Raw genomic sequence first — 16,406 nt, forward strand, 5'->3', positions numbered from 1 at the left:
TAGTTTTGGAGTCTCAGCCCCCGGGTGCCGCGATCCGCTCCGCTCGGAGGCGCCGACGGGGGCGGGGCGCACGCTCAGGGCCGGCCCGCAGTGACTCAGGGGCCCGCTCCAGCAGACTCACTCCGCACCCCGGCCCAGGACGCGATTTGCAATGCAAACTCACCCCGCCTCCAGCACCCGACTCGGCCGGGCTCTGACAGCACTGGGACCTCGCCGGCCCGGCCCTGAGGCCGCTCCCCTCCCCCGGCCGCCCCCTCCCCCACCCACAGCAGAGCTCGGAGAGGAAGTTTTGCAATCCCGGACAAACAAACGCCGGTCTTGCTCAGGCTTGAAAAAGGTTGAGGAAAAATGAAGCGTGCGCTAAATGCAAGTGATCGCCCTGGCTGAGCCCCGGCTGCACTGGGTCCCCGTGGCGCTAAGTGCCAGGCCCGCCCACCACGTGTCTCCCTTACCGCCTCTCCTCCCCACCACCCTGGAACTTACCTTAGGAGTGTGGGGTGCTCAGTAGCCCCCTAACCAATTGGAAAAGTCAAACATCTGCCCCATCGGGTAAATCTCTCCCTCGCAGCTGCTGTCCTCCGACGAGTAGGCGGAGCGCGGAGAGGTAGGCTCGGAGCAGCCTAGGCGGTCTGGGGATGTAGAGGTGCAGGACAGAGACGCGCTGGCAGGGGAGGCGGAGGGCTGCGTGCACACATCGGACGGCCGAGTAGCGGGTGTTAATAGACCCCCAGAGAGCGCAGCACGCACCGCGTCGTGCTCTGCTAGCAGCCGCTGCAGCGCACGGATGTACTCTACCGCGGAGCGCAGCGTCTCCACCTTACTCAGCTTCTTGTTGGCGCCGCCGTGCGGCACGTGCTGCCGCAGCGCCTGGAAGCCCAAGTTTACCAGCTTTACGCGGTTGCGCTCACGCTCATTGCGGCGTGCCACGGCCGCCGAGCTGCTGCTGGCCTCGGTTGCTCCGGATCGCCGCCGTCGGCTGCAGCGAAGCAGTTCCGGGGACGGGGGTCTCCGCCGAGCAGTGCAGGCTCCAGCGACTCCAGACGAGGTGGGCACGAGTCTGGGCAGCGCGCCGCCGTCCATCAAGCTTGCATTCAGCGCCGGGGCCCCCGCCACGGGTTTCGGTGCGCCACAGGAAAAGTGCTCGCGAGGAACCGGGTGCGGTGGGAAGTGGACGTTCGCACCTTCACCGGCCTCAGGCAGGGCACTGCTGCAGGATTCCCTAGGGCACGCGTCGCTAGCCTTCTGGAGCCTTGGGACCCCGTACCAGTTAAAGTCTGAAAGAGTAGGGAAGCGTGGTACGCTCGTGTCCCGCGCGTGCGGTCAGGCGCTCCCCAGGTCTCCCTTTACGCGGCTCAAGCGGCTCCTTTTTAAAAGTATAGATAACTCTCCGCCGCCCGCCACCGCCTCCTTTCTCACGCCCTTCCTTCGCCTCGCCCTCCCGCCACGCTTCACCCTCCCCTTAGCGTTCACATTCTGCAAAGCTGACACCGCGCGCGCTTCCACCCCCACCCTTCCCGGGTGCAGTTCATGGCCTACTGACGCGATTCCATGCTCCGAGCAGATGCTTAGCTTAATGCGTCCTCGACAAGTCCTCGAGTGCAGATCCCGAACTGCGCTCCGCACGTCCCGCACTCTCGGGGGCTGTGAGAGGGTCCGAATGTACTCCACAGGAACCTCCACCGGCTCTGGTGCTCTGTCCTTAAGCCCCAAGAGCTGCCAGGTCTCCGTACACCTAGCGCTTGCAGCCGGGTGAAGAACGGACTAGGCTTTGCGGTGGCCAAAGAGGTAGAAGTGCGCGACCCCCTAGGGTTGCACGAGCCACAAACCTGCACCCATGTCCCTCCCCCCTGGCGGAGGAGGCGGGAGCCGGGGTCTCAGCCAATCTGGGATCACCCGTTTGGCCAATGACAATTGGCGCGGTCCTATGCTGGGGCAGAAGGAAGCGTACGCCTGGCGCGTGGCTCCAAAGATGGGGGAGTGTCTCGCACAAGGCTCCACGCCCACTCCGCCCCACCCTGCTCCTCCTCCAGGACCCGTGTGTCCACACATTGAGGAGCATACCTGTGCCCCCTTTCAAGTGAGGAGAGCTTGAGAGTGGTCCTCACCTATAATGGGAAATTTCATGTTCCTGGCACCTTTACCCATATAGTCCCTCATGCACACCCCCCCGCCTCTGGTTTTAAGGATCTCCAGGACCAGGTGCCCTGACCTGAGAGAATACAATCAAGCCCCCTCTGCCCCCTCCTTTCTCACGCTGTCATCTATCTGCACTTTACAGCCAGCTCTCCAAGTCTGGGTCTCTTTTCCTGATGGTGCCTCCTGAATCCATCCAGACTAGTTCTATTCAGTTCCCAGGCTTTTTGTTCAGTAACACTTCTTAGGATTCCAGCAGGCCTCTCAGTCCCATCCTTCCCCTGAGGCCGGTAGAGGGAGGGTTAAAGGGGAAGAGACATGCACTAACCTTGGAAAAGTCTCAGTTTTGTCCCACTGTCCCAGAACTGTGCCCTCAAGGCCATAGCAAGCCCATTTTTCCCTTCAAATGACTAGACGCTCATGAGCCCAGCACGACCACTAGGGTTCAAGTGGTCGATCCAGCGGGCAGTAACCTGGAGTTACTTTCCTTGTAAGTATATGACTGGGGGAGGGCTACCAAAACCAGCACTTCTTTCTGCTTTCACCCTGCTATGGAGCCTTTACTGCCAGTGTGGGGCTGCCTGCTGGCTCGGTGACTCTCCAGGATTCTTCGAGACTGTATCTTCCTAAACTAGCGTTTTGACCACCTTGCTGTGGGAAGTGGGCTGTGAGTCGAAACTTCCTGGGTGTCTGCTAAGAGCCCTTGGATGAGTCAAGTCACTTCTCTGCCATTTGGAGCAATCCAAATAGAAATGTAAGGAAGCAGTTGGTCTGGGGAGGTTCTTAGTAAAGTACTTGCTCTGCAAGTGTGAGGACCTGAGTTCAAATCCTCAGAACCCATATAAACTCAAGAGGGGAAGAAGGGAACAAGAGAATCCCTTCAAACTCCCAGGCTAGCTAGCCCCAGGACTGCAAAAATGAACAACAGATTCTATCTCAAACAGGCTGGAAGGGAAGGACCCTCATCCAAGACATCCTCTGACCCCCATACACACTGCTGTGCCTATCCTTACACACATGAGCATGCATACACACATACAAAAGAAATGCAAAAAGTTTGTATCCTGGCGCCTTGAGGAGGCTTGATCCGCAGACCCTCCCTGTTCAGAGCCCACTGCTTCCCTGCCTTTCCCTAAGGTTTTTTTTTTTTTTTTTTTGTACTTTCTCTCCATTTAGGGGTGGTGGTGGTGGTGGTGGGAGGGTCTCCTGCAGCTTAGGCTAGCTCGTAATTCACTATGTAGCTGAGGATGACTGTGAACTTTAGAACTTCTTATCCATCTTCTTCTATCCCCAGATAGATTATAGGCATGCACCACCATACCCATTCACACACACACACACACTCACACACACACACACACACACACACACACACACACACACTCACACTCACACACACACACACACTCACACACACACACACACACACACACACACACTCACACACACTCACACACACACACACACACACACATCTGCATGTGAGTGCAAGTATGTCTATGCAACATGTGTATGCTTTGTGCCCGCAGAGGTCAGACGGAAGTGTCAGGTCTCCTAGAACTGGAGTTGCGGATGGTGGTGAGCCTCCGTGTGACGGCTGGGAATGCCTCCCAGGTGCTCTTAACTACTGAGCCATTTCTCCACACACTTCCTTCCCTGACTCTTTCTTGTCAAGCTCACAATGGAGAGAGACGTCCTTCATTCTGCACACCAAGTGAAGGCTGCATAGTAAGGGCAGTGACAGTCCCAGAGCCCCGCCTTGGTGAAGGTCCACACAGGTTATTACTCTTGAGACCCTGTAGGACCGTGGCCATCACTCTGCTGATGTTCAAGTCCTGTTCAGCTGGGGACTGGAAAACAGCCACCAGTCCTGGTCATCTACCTAGCCTTCAACTAGATTTTTTAATTCATTTTTTAAAAAGAATTTCATACATGAAAGCTGTATTTATATCATTCCACCACTCCTTCCCACTCCAACTCCCACCCGCCTGCCCCGCCTCCCAAACTTGTGACCTCTTTCTTTAATTATTAGTGGTTTGCACAGGCACACACCCCTGAATCCACAGTGTTGTTCCTATGTGATTAGAACTGACCACTTGGAATCGGATAACCTACCAGGGAGCTCGTCCTTGGAGAAAACAGATTCTCCCACCGAGAGCAGCTTTATTTGCCCACAGTTCTTCAGCTAGGGGTGGAGCCTTGTTCCCCATCCACATTGGCATTGATCAGTTGGTGATGTCATTTTTCAGATCTCGTGTAGGCAACCACATTGCTGAGATCTCATAGGGGTCACTCCCTGGCCATGTGTAGAGGACACTAGACTATCACAGACTTCCTGATCCTCTGACTCTCTTCATCTTTCTGCCCCTCCTTCCTCCATGTCTCCTGAGTTGTTTGTATGGAGATGGCTGAATAAATACATCAGATGGGGTAGGTAACCCACAGCCAGTTGTTCTCTACATTTTGACCATTTATGGATTTCTGTAATGGTTCTCATGTGCTGTAAAAGGAAGCTTATTTGATGATGACTGAGCTACATTTAACCTATGGAAACAGGGACCTTGCTGACTGGTCATCGTTTTTCACAGGTTTTATAGCTTTTTCACCTAGATCTCCACATCTCAGGAGCAGAGCTTGCAAGACCCCTTAAGACCCAAGACTCCAAATCTCCCTGTTGAGACTCACAACCCTTTCAGAGGTCTCGCCATATTTCCTTCCTCCCAGGCTGCTACGCAACCTACTTCTATAAAGCCAGTGTCTCACCCCACTCAGCACCTTTCCCACCTTGGCCTCCCTCTCTCATCCTGGCCCTCTTACTTCCTGCAAGCCCAGTCTGCTCTCCTCAGCTTAAAGGTGACAGTTCCCTAGGGACTGGTGTCTTCCTAGGTGTGCCCTCATTTCTTAACTTCATTTACCCACACCCTCTGAACTCTGACTGTTGCCATCATTCAACATGGTGGCAGTGCCCTTGTTCAGAAGCAGTTCTCTCCTGCTCACGAGTGTCTCGTTTGCCTCTTTAGTGGGACCTGGACTCTGGCTCTATCCTTATCCACGTGGTCTTCATGTAGATGCTTTGGAACAGCCGGATGTCCATCAACAGACAAATGAATGGATAAAGCAAGAGCTGACTCAGAAGGAAATATTATTCAGCCAAGAGACGAGATACAACACTGGTTGGCATTATGGTGTTGGTAGACAGGAACGAGTGAAAGAAGAAAAAACCGAAAGATCACATATTACATGACATCATTTACAAGAACTGTCCAGAATAGGCCAATCCACAGAGACAGAAATAGACACGGGGACAAGAATGAGGGGGAGGTAGTGGCTACAGGGTATGAATTTCCTTTTAATCACCATGTTCTAAGGAGCTTGGGGAAATGGCTCAGCAGATTAAGTGCTTGCCGTGCAAGCACAGTGGCCTGAAGTTGCATCCCCAGAACCCGTGTAAAGCCTGGCATGAGAGCACATTCCTGTGACCTCAGCATTGCTCTGACGACATGGGAGATGGAGAGGAGACTCGCTGTAAGCTCAAGGGCCAGCTAGCCTAGAATACACAACAACAAAGAGACCTTGCCTCACGAAGGTAAAAGTCAAAGACTGGTGCTCTGGAAAATCTGATCTCCACACAATCTGGAGAATCTGCGATGGCACACACACGCACGTGCACACACACAGGCTGACTATGCTGAAGCTTACATGGCTGTGGTGGAATGGTTCAGTGAAGTGTGTGGTGTATGATTATGTCTCAGAAAACAGCCGGAAGGAAGACTTCGCCATGGCATGTGCCCTGCCGGCTCCTTTGCAGGGGTCATTTGTCCCTGGCTGTGTGAATCTATCCTTGAGCTCTCAAGCATGGGGACAAAAACAGCTTTTTCTGAGAACCTGATAGCAAACCATCTTTTGCAGCCTACACAGTCATTGTCACATGCCCTGGACTTCTAGGGAGCAAATGCTGCCACAGACATTACAAAAACACCAAGAATAAATGTTCCCCAGGAAAAGAAGTACAGACACTGTCTGGAACTTCCGGTCCTGTTTACGCACTATAAAATGTTATTTTAATTTTGATGTGTGTGTGTGTACATGTCTATGTGGATATGGGTACACATGTACACTATGTGCATAGGAGTGTGTATGAGGCTGTCTGGGTGCACTTGTGCACTGTGTGCATAGGAGTGTGTATGAGGCTGTCTGGGTGCACTGTGCACTGTGTATAGGAGGATATGTGCCAGAGGACAACCTTGGCTGTTGTGCTATCTCCTTTTTTGGTTGTTGTTTGGCTTGCTTGTTTGTTTGTTTCTGTTTTAAGGTGGGGTTTGTCACTGACTTATATCAGGTGCTGACTAGCCAGCAAGTGCCAGGGATCCTTTTGACTTTGTCTTCCCAGTGCTGGGATCACAGGTTAGCATGCCTGGCTTTTTAAAGTAGATTCTGGAGTTCAAACCCAGGTCCACACGCAGTCAGCACTTTACCAACTTAGCCATCTCAGCCTGGATCTCCACCTTTTTAACTGCTTTAATAGTTGACGATTTTTAAATCCAATATTTATTTTATTTTATGGAATGGGTGTCTTGCTTGCATGTATGTATGTGCAGCACCACAGAGGCAAGAAGAGAGCCTCAGATTCTCTGGAACGGAAGAAGTTGTGAGCAACTATATGGGTGCTGGGAATTGAACCTGGTTTTACTGGAAGAGCAACAAGTGTAACTGGGACCTCTGGAAGAGTGGCTAAGAACTAGTGTTCTTAACCACTGGGCCATCCTCCCCGTCCCTCTAGCTTTGGGACAGGACAAGAGCAGGCAAAGCTCCTGATACAAGCCACGATTTCTATTTATGTGACATGTGGAGTGAACCTCAAGCCCCACCGTTTCCCAAAATTAATTCATGGCAGGCTGATCTTGTCCTTCTTCTCCCTCAGTCCATGTCCCTCCCAGGTTTCCTTCACAGGGAAGTCACTGCACTCATGACAGGTCAGCCACATTGGTACCATCTCTTTCCCCTAGCCTTCCATCTGTGACCTGACCTCTTCAACTAGATCTCCACTTTGCCCTTGGAGGCTGCCCCACGTATACTTTAATTTCCTGAGTATGGAGTTTGCCTCCCACTCTCTGAGCTCCACCTCCAAGCAGGGACAGCCTGGACAAACCCAGTCAGATCAGACCCAGCCCTTGGGATTCAGTCTCAGCTTTCCACATGCTGTACTGAGAGCCATCTGCCTGTGTGGCTCCCTTTCTGCTCCATGCCATCCCCTTGGGAATGGTGCAAATACAACTACACTCTTTTCATCAGTTGGTTCTGAGACACTCAGATAGCAATGGAGCCTACATTCTATATCATCCATAGGTCTCATAGAACAAAAGGAAACCCCCAAGTTTGTTGGTGAATGACAGGCAGAGGATCAGCTGGTTTGGTACAGATGGCCAGCCCTACCATTATGACAGCCTGAGACCCTCTCACCGATGCCTTTGTAGAGACAGCTTGGTTCCAAGCCATGCTCTGAAGTGACAGTGCCACTAAGAAGAAGTCACCATCCTGCTGGTAGAGGACACCTTACCAAATCATCAGACATTGTACCATGGAGGAAGCTCCATTGTACCATGGAGGAACAGCGAATATTCTGATGACCCTACCTATGGCAGGACAACCTAGAAAGGTAGTGTCCCTAGCATAGGGTAGATGCAACAAAGGCAGAAATGAAGACCCAGGTGACATGTAGCTCTCTCTAAAGTCAAAGAGAAACCAGGAGGAAGGGCTGAAAGGAGGGCTCAGTCAATAAAGTGCTTGCTATTCAGGCAGAACCCCAGAACCCTTGCAAAAAGCAGAGTGTGGTGGTGTGCATGTAATATCAGTCCTGGGGAAACAGAGACAGGCGGATCCCTAAAGCTTGCTGGGCCTAGGTCCCAGAGAAACCATGCTCAAAAAACCCCCACCTCCAGAGAAATACACCTGAGTTTGATTTCTGGTCTCTGTGCACATGTGCACACATGCACACACATAAACACTTACCCACACACACACACACCACACGCAAACGTGTGCACCTACAAATATATACATACAAACATGCACTGCTTCTATGTGCACATGCACATACACAAACATACATATATACATACCTATACATCCTACAAACACACATATGTGTATACACATATGCATACAAACATGCACACACAAATATACAGATCTACATACACACAAACATATACAGACATAGAGACACAAACATGCACACACACACACACACACACACACACACACACACAGACACGAGAGGGGAAATAGGGGAAATAAAATCAAAGCTAAAAAGAAAAAGATGGGAGTTAGAGTAGGAGCCTAGTGGTTAAGAACAGCTACTGGTCTTTCAAGAAGACCAGAGGTCAGTTCGATCCAATGCCTTCAACCCTCTGTGGGCATCCATATGTGTGGACACACACACACACACACACACACACACACACACAGCATAAATCTTTTAAACAATTTTTTTAAAGATTTAAGTTGCAGTGTCTAATACCCAACTCTCTCAGTAACTTTCCTCATTTCTCTGACAAAAAGGAACTGTGTGGGGTGAACAATATCACCAAACAGTCACAGACAAGGTCAGCAAAATATTACTCTGACTGGGTTTCACAGGCTGAATGTTAAGCGGAGGCACAGGGGGTGATTACATGAGGGAAGGCAAGCCCTGAAGTTCTGGAGATGAACAAGAACGCCAGCATCTGGAATGGAAAAACGCACCAGTGGCAAATTGGATGCTGTGGAAGGAAAGGTTAATGAATTTGAAGGCACAGAAGTGGGTGGCACCCAAAGGTCAACGCAGACAGACACGGTGAGGAGAGGCGCAGTGTCGAACGCTCACGGTAGCTCCTGAATGAGAACGAGAAATAAGACAGAAAATATAACCAGAGAGGAAAAGAGCTGAAGAATTTCCAAGTTAGATAAAAATCATAAGCCCACAGATCCAGAGAGCTCAGCAAAATCTGAGAACAAAGAAGACACATCACAATCGTATTGTGTGAAACTAGGAAAGGAAAAAAACATTCTTAGTCAGAGGAAAATGATGCATATGCACACATGCAGAAAAAATCATTCGTGTGCAGAGACACCCAAGGAGATGACACAATCCAGGTACATCTGTTCACAGCAGCATGGCTCAAATTAGTCAAAGGCGAAGGAAGCCTACGTCCGCTGCTGGATAAATGGATAAGCGGGATGTAGTTTGGTCCGTTCTTCAAAATGAAGGAGAGGGTAGGACTGGAGAGATGGCTCAGTGACTGCTCCTTTCGCAGAGGACCTGAGTTGGGTTCCTAACCTCCACAAGACGGGTCCCAACTGTAATTCCAGTTACAGGAGATCCTATGCTCTCCTCTGGTCTCTGTGGGCACTTCATGGGCACGGTGCACAGACATACACAGAGGCAAGACACCCATACATATAGGAAGAAATAACCGCCTTTTTAAATGGTAGGGGGACAGTGAGATGGCTCAGTAGGTAAATGGTGCTTGCCACCAAGTCTGACATTCTGCCTTAGATGCCAGGGAGCCATGGAGTAGAAGAAGAGAACCAACCTTGACCTCTGACCTTGACATGTGTGTTGTGGTACACATATACACACATACCTAATCAACAAAGCCATCAATCAGTACAATTTTTACAGGTCAAGAGGGTCTGAGATGTAGCTCTGTTTGATAATAGGTATAGTATGATCTAAGCCCTGGGTTCAGTCCTTGACACTTCAGAAACCAGACATAGTATTCATGCCTGTCATCCCAGCCCTCAGAAGATGGAGGCAGAAGGCCATCCTTGGTTACTTAGTGAGTTCAAGGCCAGCCTGAGATATGTTAGTTCTTGTTGGAAAAAGAAAAAGAAAGAAGGAGAGAGAGAGAGAGAGAAAAAGAGAGAGAGAGAGAGAGAGAGCGCAAGCAAAAAGAAAGAAGGAAGAAGGATAGAAGGAAGAAAAGAAGGAAGAAAGAAAGGAAAGGAGGGAGGGGGGCATTCTATTCGAATGTGGTGATGCATACCTAAAATCCAGCACATAGGAGGCCAGGCCAGAGGATCACAAATTTGAGACCAGCTTAGTCTACTTAGTGAGGCAGAAGACAGAAGAGAAAGGAAAAATGTGGGAAATTGATAGGCTTTTAGGATACAATATTAAATGCACTAAACTAATCACAAAAAGGACAAGTACTAGAGAGATGACTCAGTGGTTAAGAGCACTTGCTTTTCCAGAGGAGCAAAGTTTGACTCCCAGCCAGCACCCACTCAAATAGCCCACAACCGTGTGCAAGTCTAGCTCCATGGGGACTGACATCCTTTTCTGATCTCTGCAGGCCCAAGTAAAGATAGATAGATAGATAGATAGATAGATAGATAGATAGATAGATAGATAGATAAGATAGATAGATAAGATAGATAGATAGATAGATAGATAGATAGATAGATAAGATTAGATGGGTGGGTGATTGGATGGATGGATAGATAGATAGATAGATAGATAGATAGATAGATAGATAGATAGGAAACACGCATAAAAATAAATTTTATTTGCTTATGCTTATTTTGTGTTTTCCCCACAAAAAATAAGAGGGGAAGGTACCATGTGGCTCAGTCTTTATGAAGTCCCTGAAGCCATCATGTTTAAGGACACATAGGTGGGATAATGAGTATCAGGTACTTGCCTTACCTGCTGTGCCCAAGTGTCTGACAAGAAGCAACTTAAGGAAGGAAGTGTTCATCTGGCACAGTGCAAGGGCACAGTGGGTCACAGGGGCAAAGCAGGACCAAGGCAGCTGGTCACACTGTATCTAAGGAGCAGAAGATGAATGCTCACACTCCGCTCCCTTTCTTCCCTTTAGTCTATGGAGAACTCCAGACACAGGACGGTGCCACCACACTCAGGGTGAATCTTCTTCAGTTAAGCGTCTCTAGAAACAGCATCACAGACCCACACACACATAGGGGAGTGTTTTCTAGGTGATTCTATACCATGTCAAGTTGACAGTCAAGATTAACCATCACAATAGGTGTGGTGGGGCAGGGGTTGGGAGAAGGAATTGCACTCAGGCTTAATGGATCATAATTTTGGAAGGCGAGGACACTCTGGAGTCGGATGGCAGTGATGACTGCACAGCAAAGTGAATTTGTTGATTTGGTTTTCCCTTGAACTCTGCACCTTAAAATGGTTAAGGCGCTATGGCTTGAATGTGACATGTATTGAACACTTGATTCCCCAGAGGGTGTTTTGGGGGGATATTTTGTGCCCTTTGAGAGATGAAGTCAGTCTGGTGGGCAGAAGTGGGTCACTGGAGGGCAAGTCTTGAGTTCTATGTTCTAGCTCTGTTCAATTCCTGTCCTACCTCTGCTTCCTACTACCAAGAAGTAATGGGCCACCACATAGCCCTCCCACTGCATGCCTCTCCTCTTATGATGAATCCATCCAAATTATAACTCCAAATAAGCAATCCTTCTTTACGTTGTTTTCATTATGTATGCTGTCACAGTAGCAAAAAGGAAGCAATACAGAATACTGGTACCAGAAGTGGGGCAGCTTCTGTGATAAACCTGACCATGTACTTTGGGATTGGTTTTGGGGTGGATATGAATGAGTTTGTAGTTGTGAGCTACCAAAGCCCTAAAATACTGTAAGAAGAACTTACTGGGCAACTCGAGTGGGAGCCCTGAAGACCTGACTGTCCATAATAATTTAGACACTGAGAACTGTGTGCATGTGGCTTCAGAGAATAAGGACTCCATCAGGAACTAATGACCATTTGTGTTACATTTTGACAAAGACTGTGGCTGCGTTCTGTAGTTATTCTGACTACTTGAATATGGCTGAATTAAAAAATAATACTAGATTAGCTGGGCAGTGTGCTACATGCCTTTAAACCCAGCACTCGGGAGGCAGAGGCAGGTGAATCTGTGAGTTTGAGGCCAGTTTGGTCTACAGAATGAGTTCCAGAACAGGCAGGGCTACATAGAGAAACCTCATCTTGAAAACAACAGCAGCAGCAGCAACAACAATAATAATAACAACAGCAATAATAGTAATAACAGCAATAATAGTAATAACAATAATAAACTAAGTCTGGCAAAGAATATTTTAAAATAGCATAGTGGCTATTGTTGGATGCATTTACTAAGATTTACAGTGGGAGAAAAATAGAATGTAGGGCAGAAAGGTATGAAAATGTGTAGCATCCAACGAAAGAAGCAAGAATGAATTTATGGCTGCAGATAAGGCACCTATGGACAAAGCGGCACTAATTACTAAAGAAATTAATGCAACTAAAGAGAAGCCAGAAGTCTGCACGTGGACAATGGGAAAGCTATATCGAAGGCAAGACCACACCCATCCACCTACCACTACAAGGTATAAAATGTAAATGTATTAGTTTGTTTTTGTTTTTTTTTGTTTTTGTTCATTTTTTTTTGGGGGGGGGCTGGGGACCGAACCCAGGACCTTGTGCTTCCTAGGCAAGCGCTCTACCACTGAGCCAAATCCCCAACCCCTGTAAATGTATTGGGAAGAGAACGCTTGGACAGAAAGGTGGCCACAAGTGTTCCCCCTTTGTTTTAACTACCTAGGAAGTATTTTCCCAGGATCATGCTGCACAGAGGTCACAGCAGGTTTGGTCCAAGGCTATCAAGGTGCACATAGAGCTGGCAGCAGAACTTGGCAGCTGTGATCTCAAAGGGCTAATTTTGTAAATGTGCAAATAGAAAACTTATCGGGTCATGGGCATCTGCCCCAAGGTTCAAGAGAAAACCACCAACTATGTGTGGCAGGACTGGATTCTCTTCAAGAAGTACCTTAGGGACTATTAGGTGAAGCTGTACAGAGGAAGCCTAGATTGTATTAGCAACTTCAGGAGATTAGGTATACCACAGCCATGGGGCATCTATCAAGGAAAGCTGCCAGTACTGAACGGAGTCAGGCAAAGTGACTGGAAAGCAGGGCCATCCATGGCTGTTGGATCCCAAATGGTTTCATCATTAGTCCTAGACACTGGACACGGAGCTACGTGGGTTGGTGTTTTTCACTCTGGACTTCAGTCTCTCCTGGCTGGGTCCCTATTCCTCCCTTTGGAATTCAAAGGTTTACTCTGTGCCATTGTGTATTGGAAGTATGTATGAGAAATAGCGATCCTTACTTTATAATAAGAGCACTCTCATTTCGTAATAAGAACACTGGACACTTGGAGACAAGTCAAGGCTGTTTATTTTGCCCTGTCTTGGCCATCAACATGGTCCCAGGAAGTAGCCCAGACCAGGGATGTCTGCATGGTCATTAATGGTAATATGAGTCACAGAGATAGACATAGAGCTATACTGGGCATGGCTCCTCAGGAGCAGCACAGGCAGGGGCTTCACCATGGCCTCAGGTGGCATGGCAGGCTGGGATAGAGATACTCCCTGAAAGACACAAACTAGCAGAATTTGCATAAGAAGCAGATAAACATAATAGTCCCATATCTACTCAGTAAATTAAATTTGTGGGCATGCAGTTAAGTTTTTTTATTATCAACGTGACACAAGCTAGAGTCACCTGGGAAAAGGGAACCTTAACTGAGAAAACATCCCCACCAGGCTGTCTGATGTCATGTTTTTGGGTTCTCTCTCTCTCTCCTCCTCTCTCTCTCTCTCTCCTCCCTCCTCCTCCCTCCTCCCTCCCCTCCCTCCTTCCTCCCCTTTCTCCCTCCCTCCTTTCCTTTTTGCTTGTTTTGTTTTTTTAAAACAGGGTCTCACTATGTGGTTCTGGCTGTCCTAGAACTCACTATGTATACCAGGCTGGCCTTGAACTCACAGAAATCAGCTTGCCTCTGCCTCCCAGTGCTGGGTATAAGTGTGCTCCATCACACCTGGCTGTAGGGCATTTGTTTAATTAGTGATTGATGGGGAGGCACAGCCTCTGTATGAGGTGCCTTCCCTGAGTGGGTACTTGTGTTGTATAAAGAAGCAAGTTGACATATAAGTACCATGTGCTAAAACACCAAAGGCTTATGTCTAGATCAAGAATCGACAAATGGGATCTCATAAACTACAAAGCTTCTATAAGGCTTCTATAAGGAAACTGTTGTTAGGACAAAATGAAAAACCAACAGATTGGGAAAAGATCTTTTACCAATCCTACAACTGATAGAGGGTTTATATCCAAAAATATACAAAGAACTCAATGGGTTAGACTGCAGGGGAGACAATAACCCTATTAAAAAAAATGGGGTTCAGAGCTAAAACAAAGAATTCATAGCTGAGGAATGCCGAATGGCTGAGAAACACCTAAAGAAATGTTCAACATCTTTAGTCATAAGGGGAAATGCAAATCAAAAACAACCCTGAGATTCCACTCACACCAGTCAAAAAATGGCTAAGATCAAAACTCTGACGACAGCAGATGCTGGTGAGGATGTGGAGAAAGAGGAACACTCACCATTGTTGATGGGACTGCAGACTGGTACAACCATTCTGGAAATCAGTCTGAGGTTTTTCAGAAAATTGGACATTGCACTACCTGAGGACCCAGCTACCTCTCCTGGACATATACCCAAAAGTTGCTCCAACATATAACAAAGACACATGCTCCACTATGTTCATAGCAGCCTTAGTTATAATAGCCAGAAGCTGGAAAGAACTCAGATGCCCTTCAACAGAGGGATGGATACAGAAAATGTGGTACATCTACACAATGGAATACTACTCAGCTATCAAAAACAATGACTTTATGAAATTCATAGGCAAATGGTTGGAACTGGAAAATATCATCCTGAGTGAGGTAACCCAATCACAGAAAAACACACATGGTGTGCACTCATTGATAAGTGGATATTAGCCCAAATGCTCGAATTACCCTAGATGCACAGAACACATGAAACTCAAGAAGGATGAACAAAATGTGAATGCTTCTACCTTTAAAAGGGGAAACAAGAATACCCTTTGGGAGGGAATAGGAGGCAAAGTTTAAAAACAGAGGCTGAAGGAATGCCTATTCAGAGCCTGCCCACATGTGGCCCATACATATACAGCCAGCAAACTAGATAAGATGGATGAAGCAAAAGAAGCAGGCTGACAGGAACGGATGAAGATCTCTCCAGAGAGACACAGCCAGAATAGCAGCAAATACTTAATAAAGATGGACTAGTAAAAATGAATAGCAGGGGAAAAATGGAGAAGAGACTGAGGGAAAGGCAGTCCAGTGACCAGCCCAACTTGTGATCCGTCTCATGGGGAGGCTCCAAGGCCTGACACTATTACTGATGCTATGGTATGCTTACAGACAAGAGCCTAGCATGGCTGTACTCCAAGAGGCCCAACAAGCAGCTGAATGAGTCAGATGAAGATTCTTACATCCAACTGGTGGACTGAAGTCAAGCATCCCTGTAGTTGAATCAGGGAAAAGCTGGAAGAAGCTTAGGAGTAGGGTGACTCTGTAGGAGAATCAGCAGTCTCAACTAACCTGGACCCCTAGATCTCTCAGACATTGAGCAACCAACCAGGTAGCATACAGGGATTGGTCTGAACCCCCTGGCCCATGTATAGCAGAGGACTCCTTGGCCTGGCCTCAGTGGGAGAAGATGTACCTAATCCTGGAGAAACTTGAGGATCCAGGAAATGGGGAGGACTTTTGAATGGTGAATAAGGTCTTGGAGGCAAGGGGGAGGAGGAGTGGGATGAGGAATGCTGGGAGGGCAGACTGGGAAGGGGGTAAAGAATATGCACAACCTTGGTAGGTCCCAAAAGACAACTGAAGAAAGAATGACTATGAGTAAATAGTGATTTTTTTTGTCACAATTGTCGAGGAGTACTGCAATACCAGGATGAAATTTATCAGCTGGGCATTACTCCTAAAACAAGCACTCACTCTGCATGTGTTCTTCAGCAGCTGCACTCATGTATAGCATGCATAGGCAGCAGTGTACTTCTCAAAGTTGAGTTCTGTGCTTTACTTTTACATTATGTCTATGACACTTTTGTAGGAGAGGTCCCTGCTGGTGTTTTCTTCCACGTTTGTCTCTCTTCTTTAGTGAAAGAATTCCCCATTCTAATTAATAAATTGGTTCTTAATTAACATATGTCATAGTCCATCGGTCACTTTTACTCACAGTCCTTTGAGGAAAGACACCCTATATTGTGCCTGCCTATATTGTGTAGGATGTGAGAGATTCTACTTTGGAATAAACAACTGCTGTGTAAGCAAGTTCTAGAGTCACAAGAGAATAAGGTATAGGTGTCCTCATTCCTTCAGGTGGATGCTGTTTATTTGCAACATC

The 16,406-nt window shown here is 48.0% G+C and overlaps 1 protein-coding gene across 1 annotated transcript; it reads right to left on the bottom strand.

Annotated features, from left to right (window-relative positions):
- Positions 1-288: 288 nt before the first annotated feature.
- On the bottom strand, positions 289-2,897 carry LOC116912804 (achaete-scute homolog 2). Its single transcript, XM_032916970.1, has 2 exons — positions 1,541-2,897; positions 289-1,274 (listed from the first exon to the last, which is right to left on the bottom strand). The coding sequence occupies exons 1-2, from the start codon at positions 1,548-1,550 to the stop codon at positions 502-504; spliced, it is 783 nt and encodes a 260-aa protein (XP_032772861.1). The 5' UTR covers positions 1,551-2,897; the 3' UTR covers positions 289-501.
- Positions 2,898-16,406: the final 13,509 nt, after the last annotated feature.

The sequence above is a fragment of the Rattus rattus genome, chromosome 11, assembly GCF_011064425.1.
Source record: "Rattus rattus isolate New Zealand chromosome 11, Rrattus_CSIRO_v1, whole genome shotgun sequence".
Classification (NCBI taxonomy): Eukaryota; Metazoa; Chordata; class Mammalia; order Rodentia; family Muridae; genus Rattus; species Rattus rattus.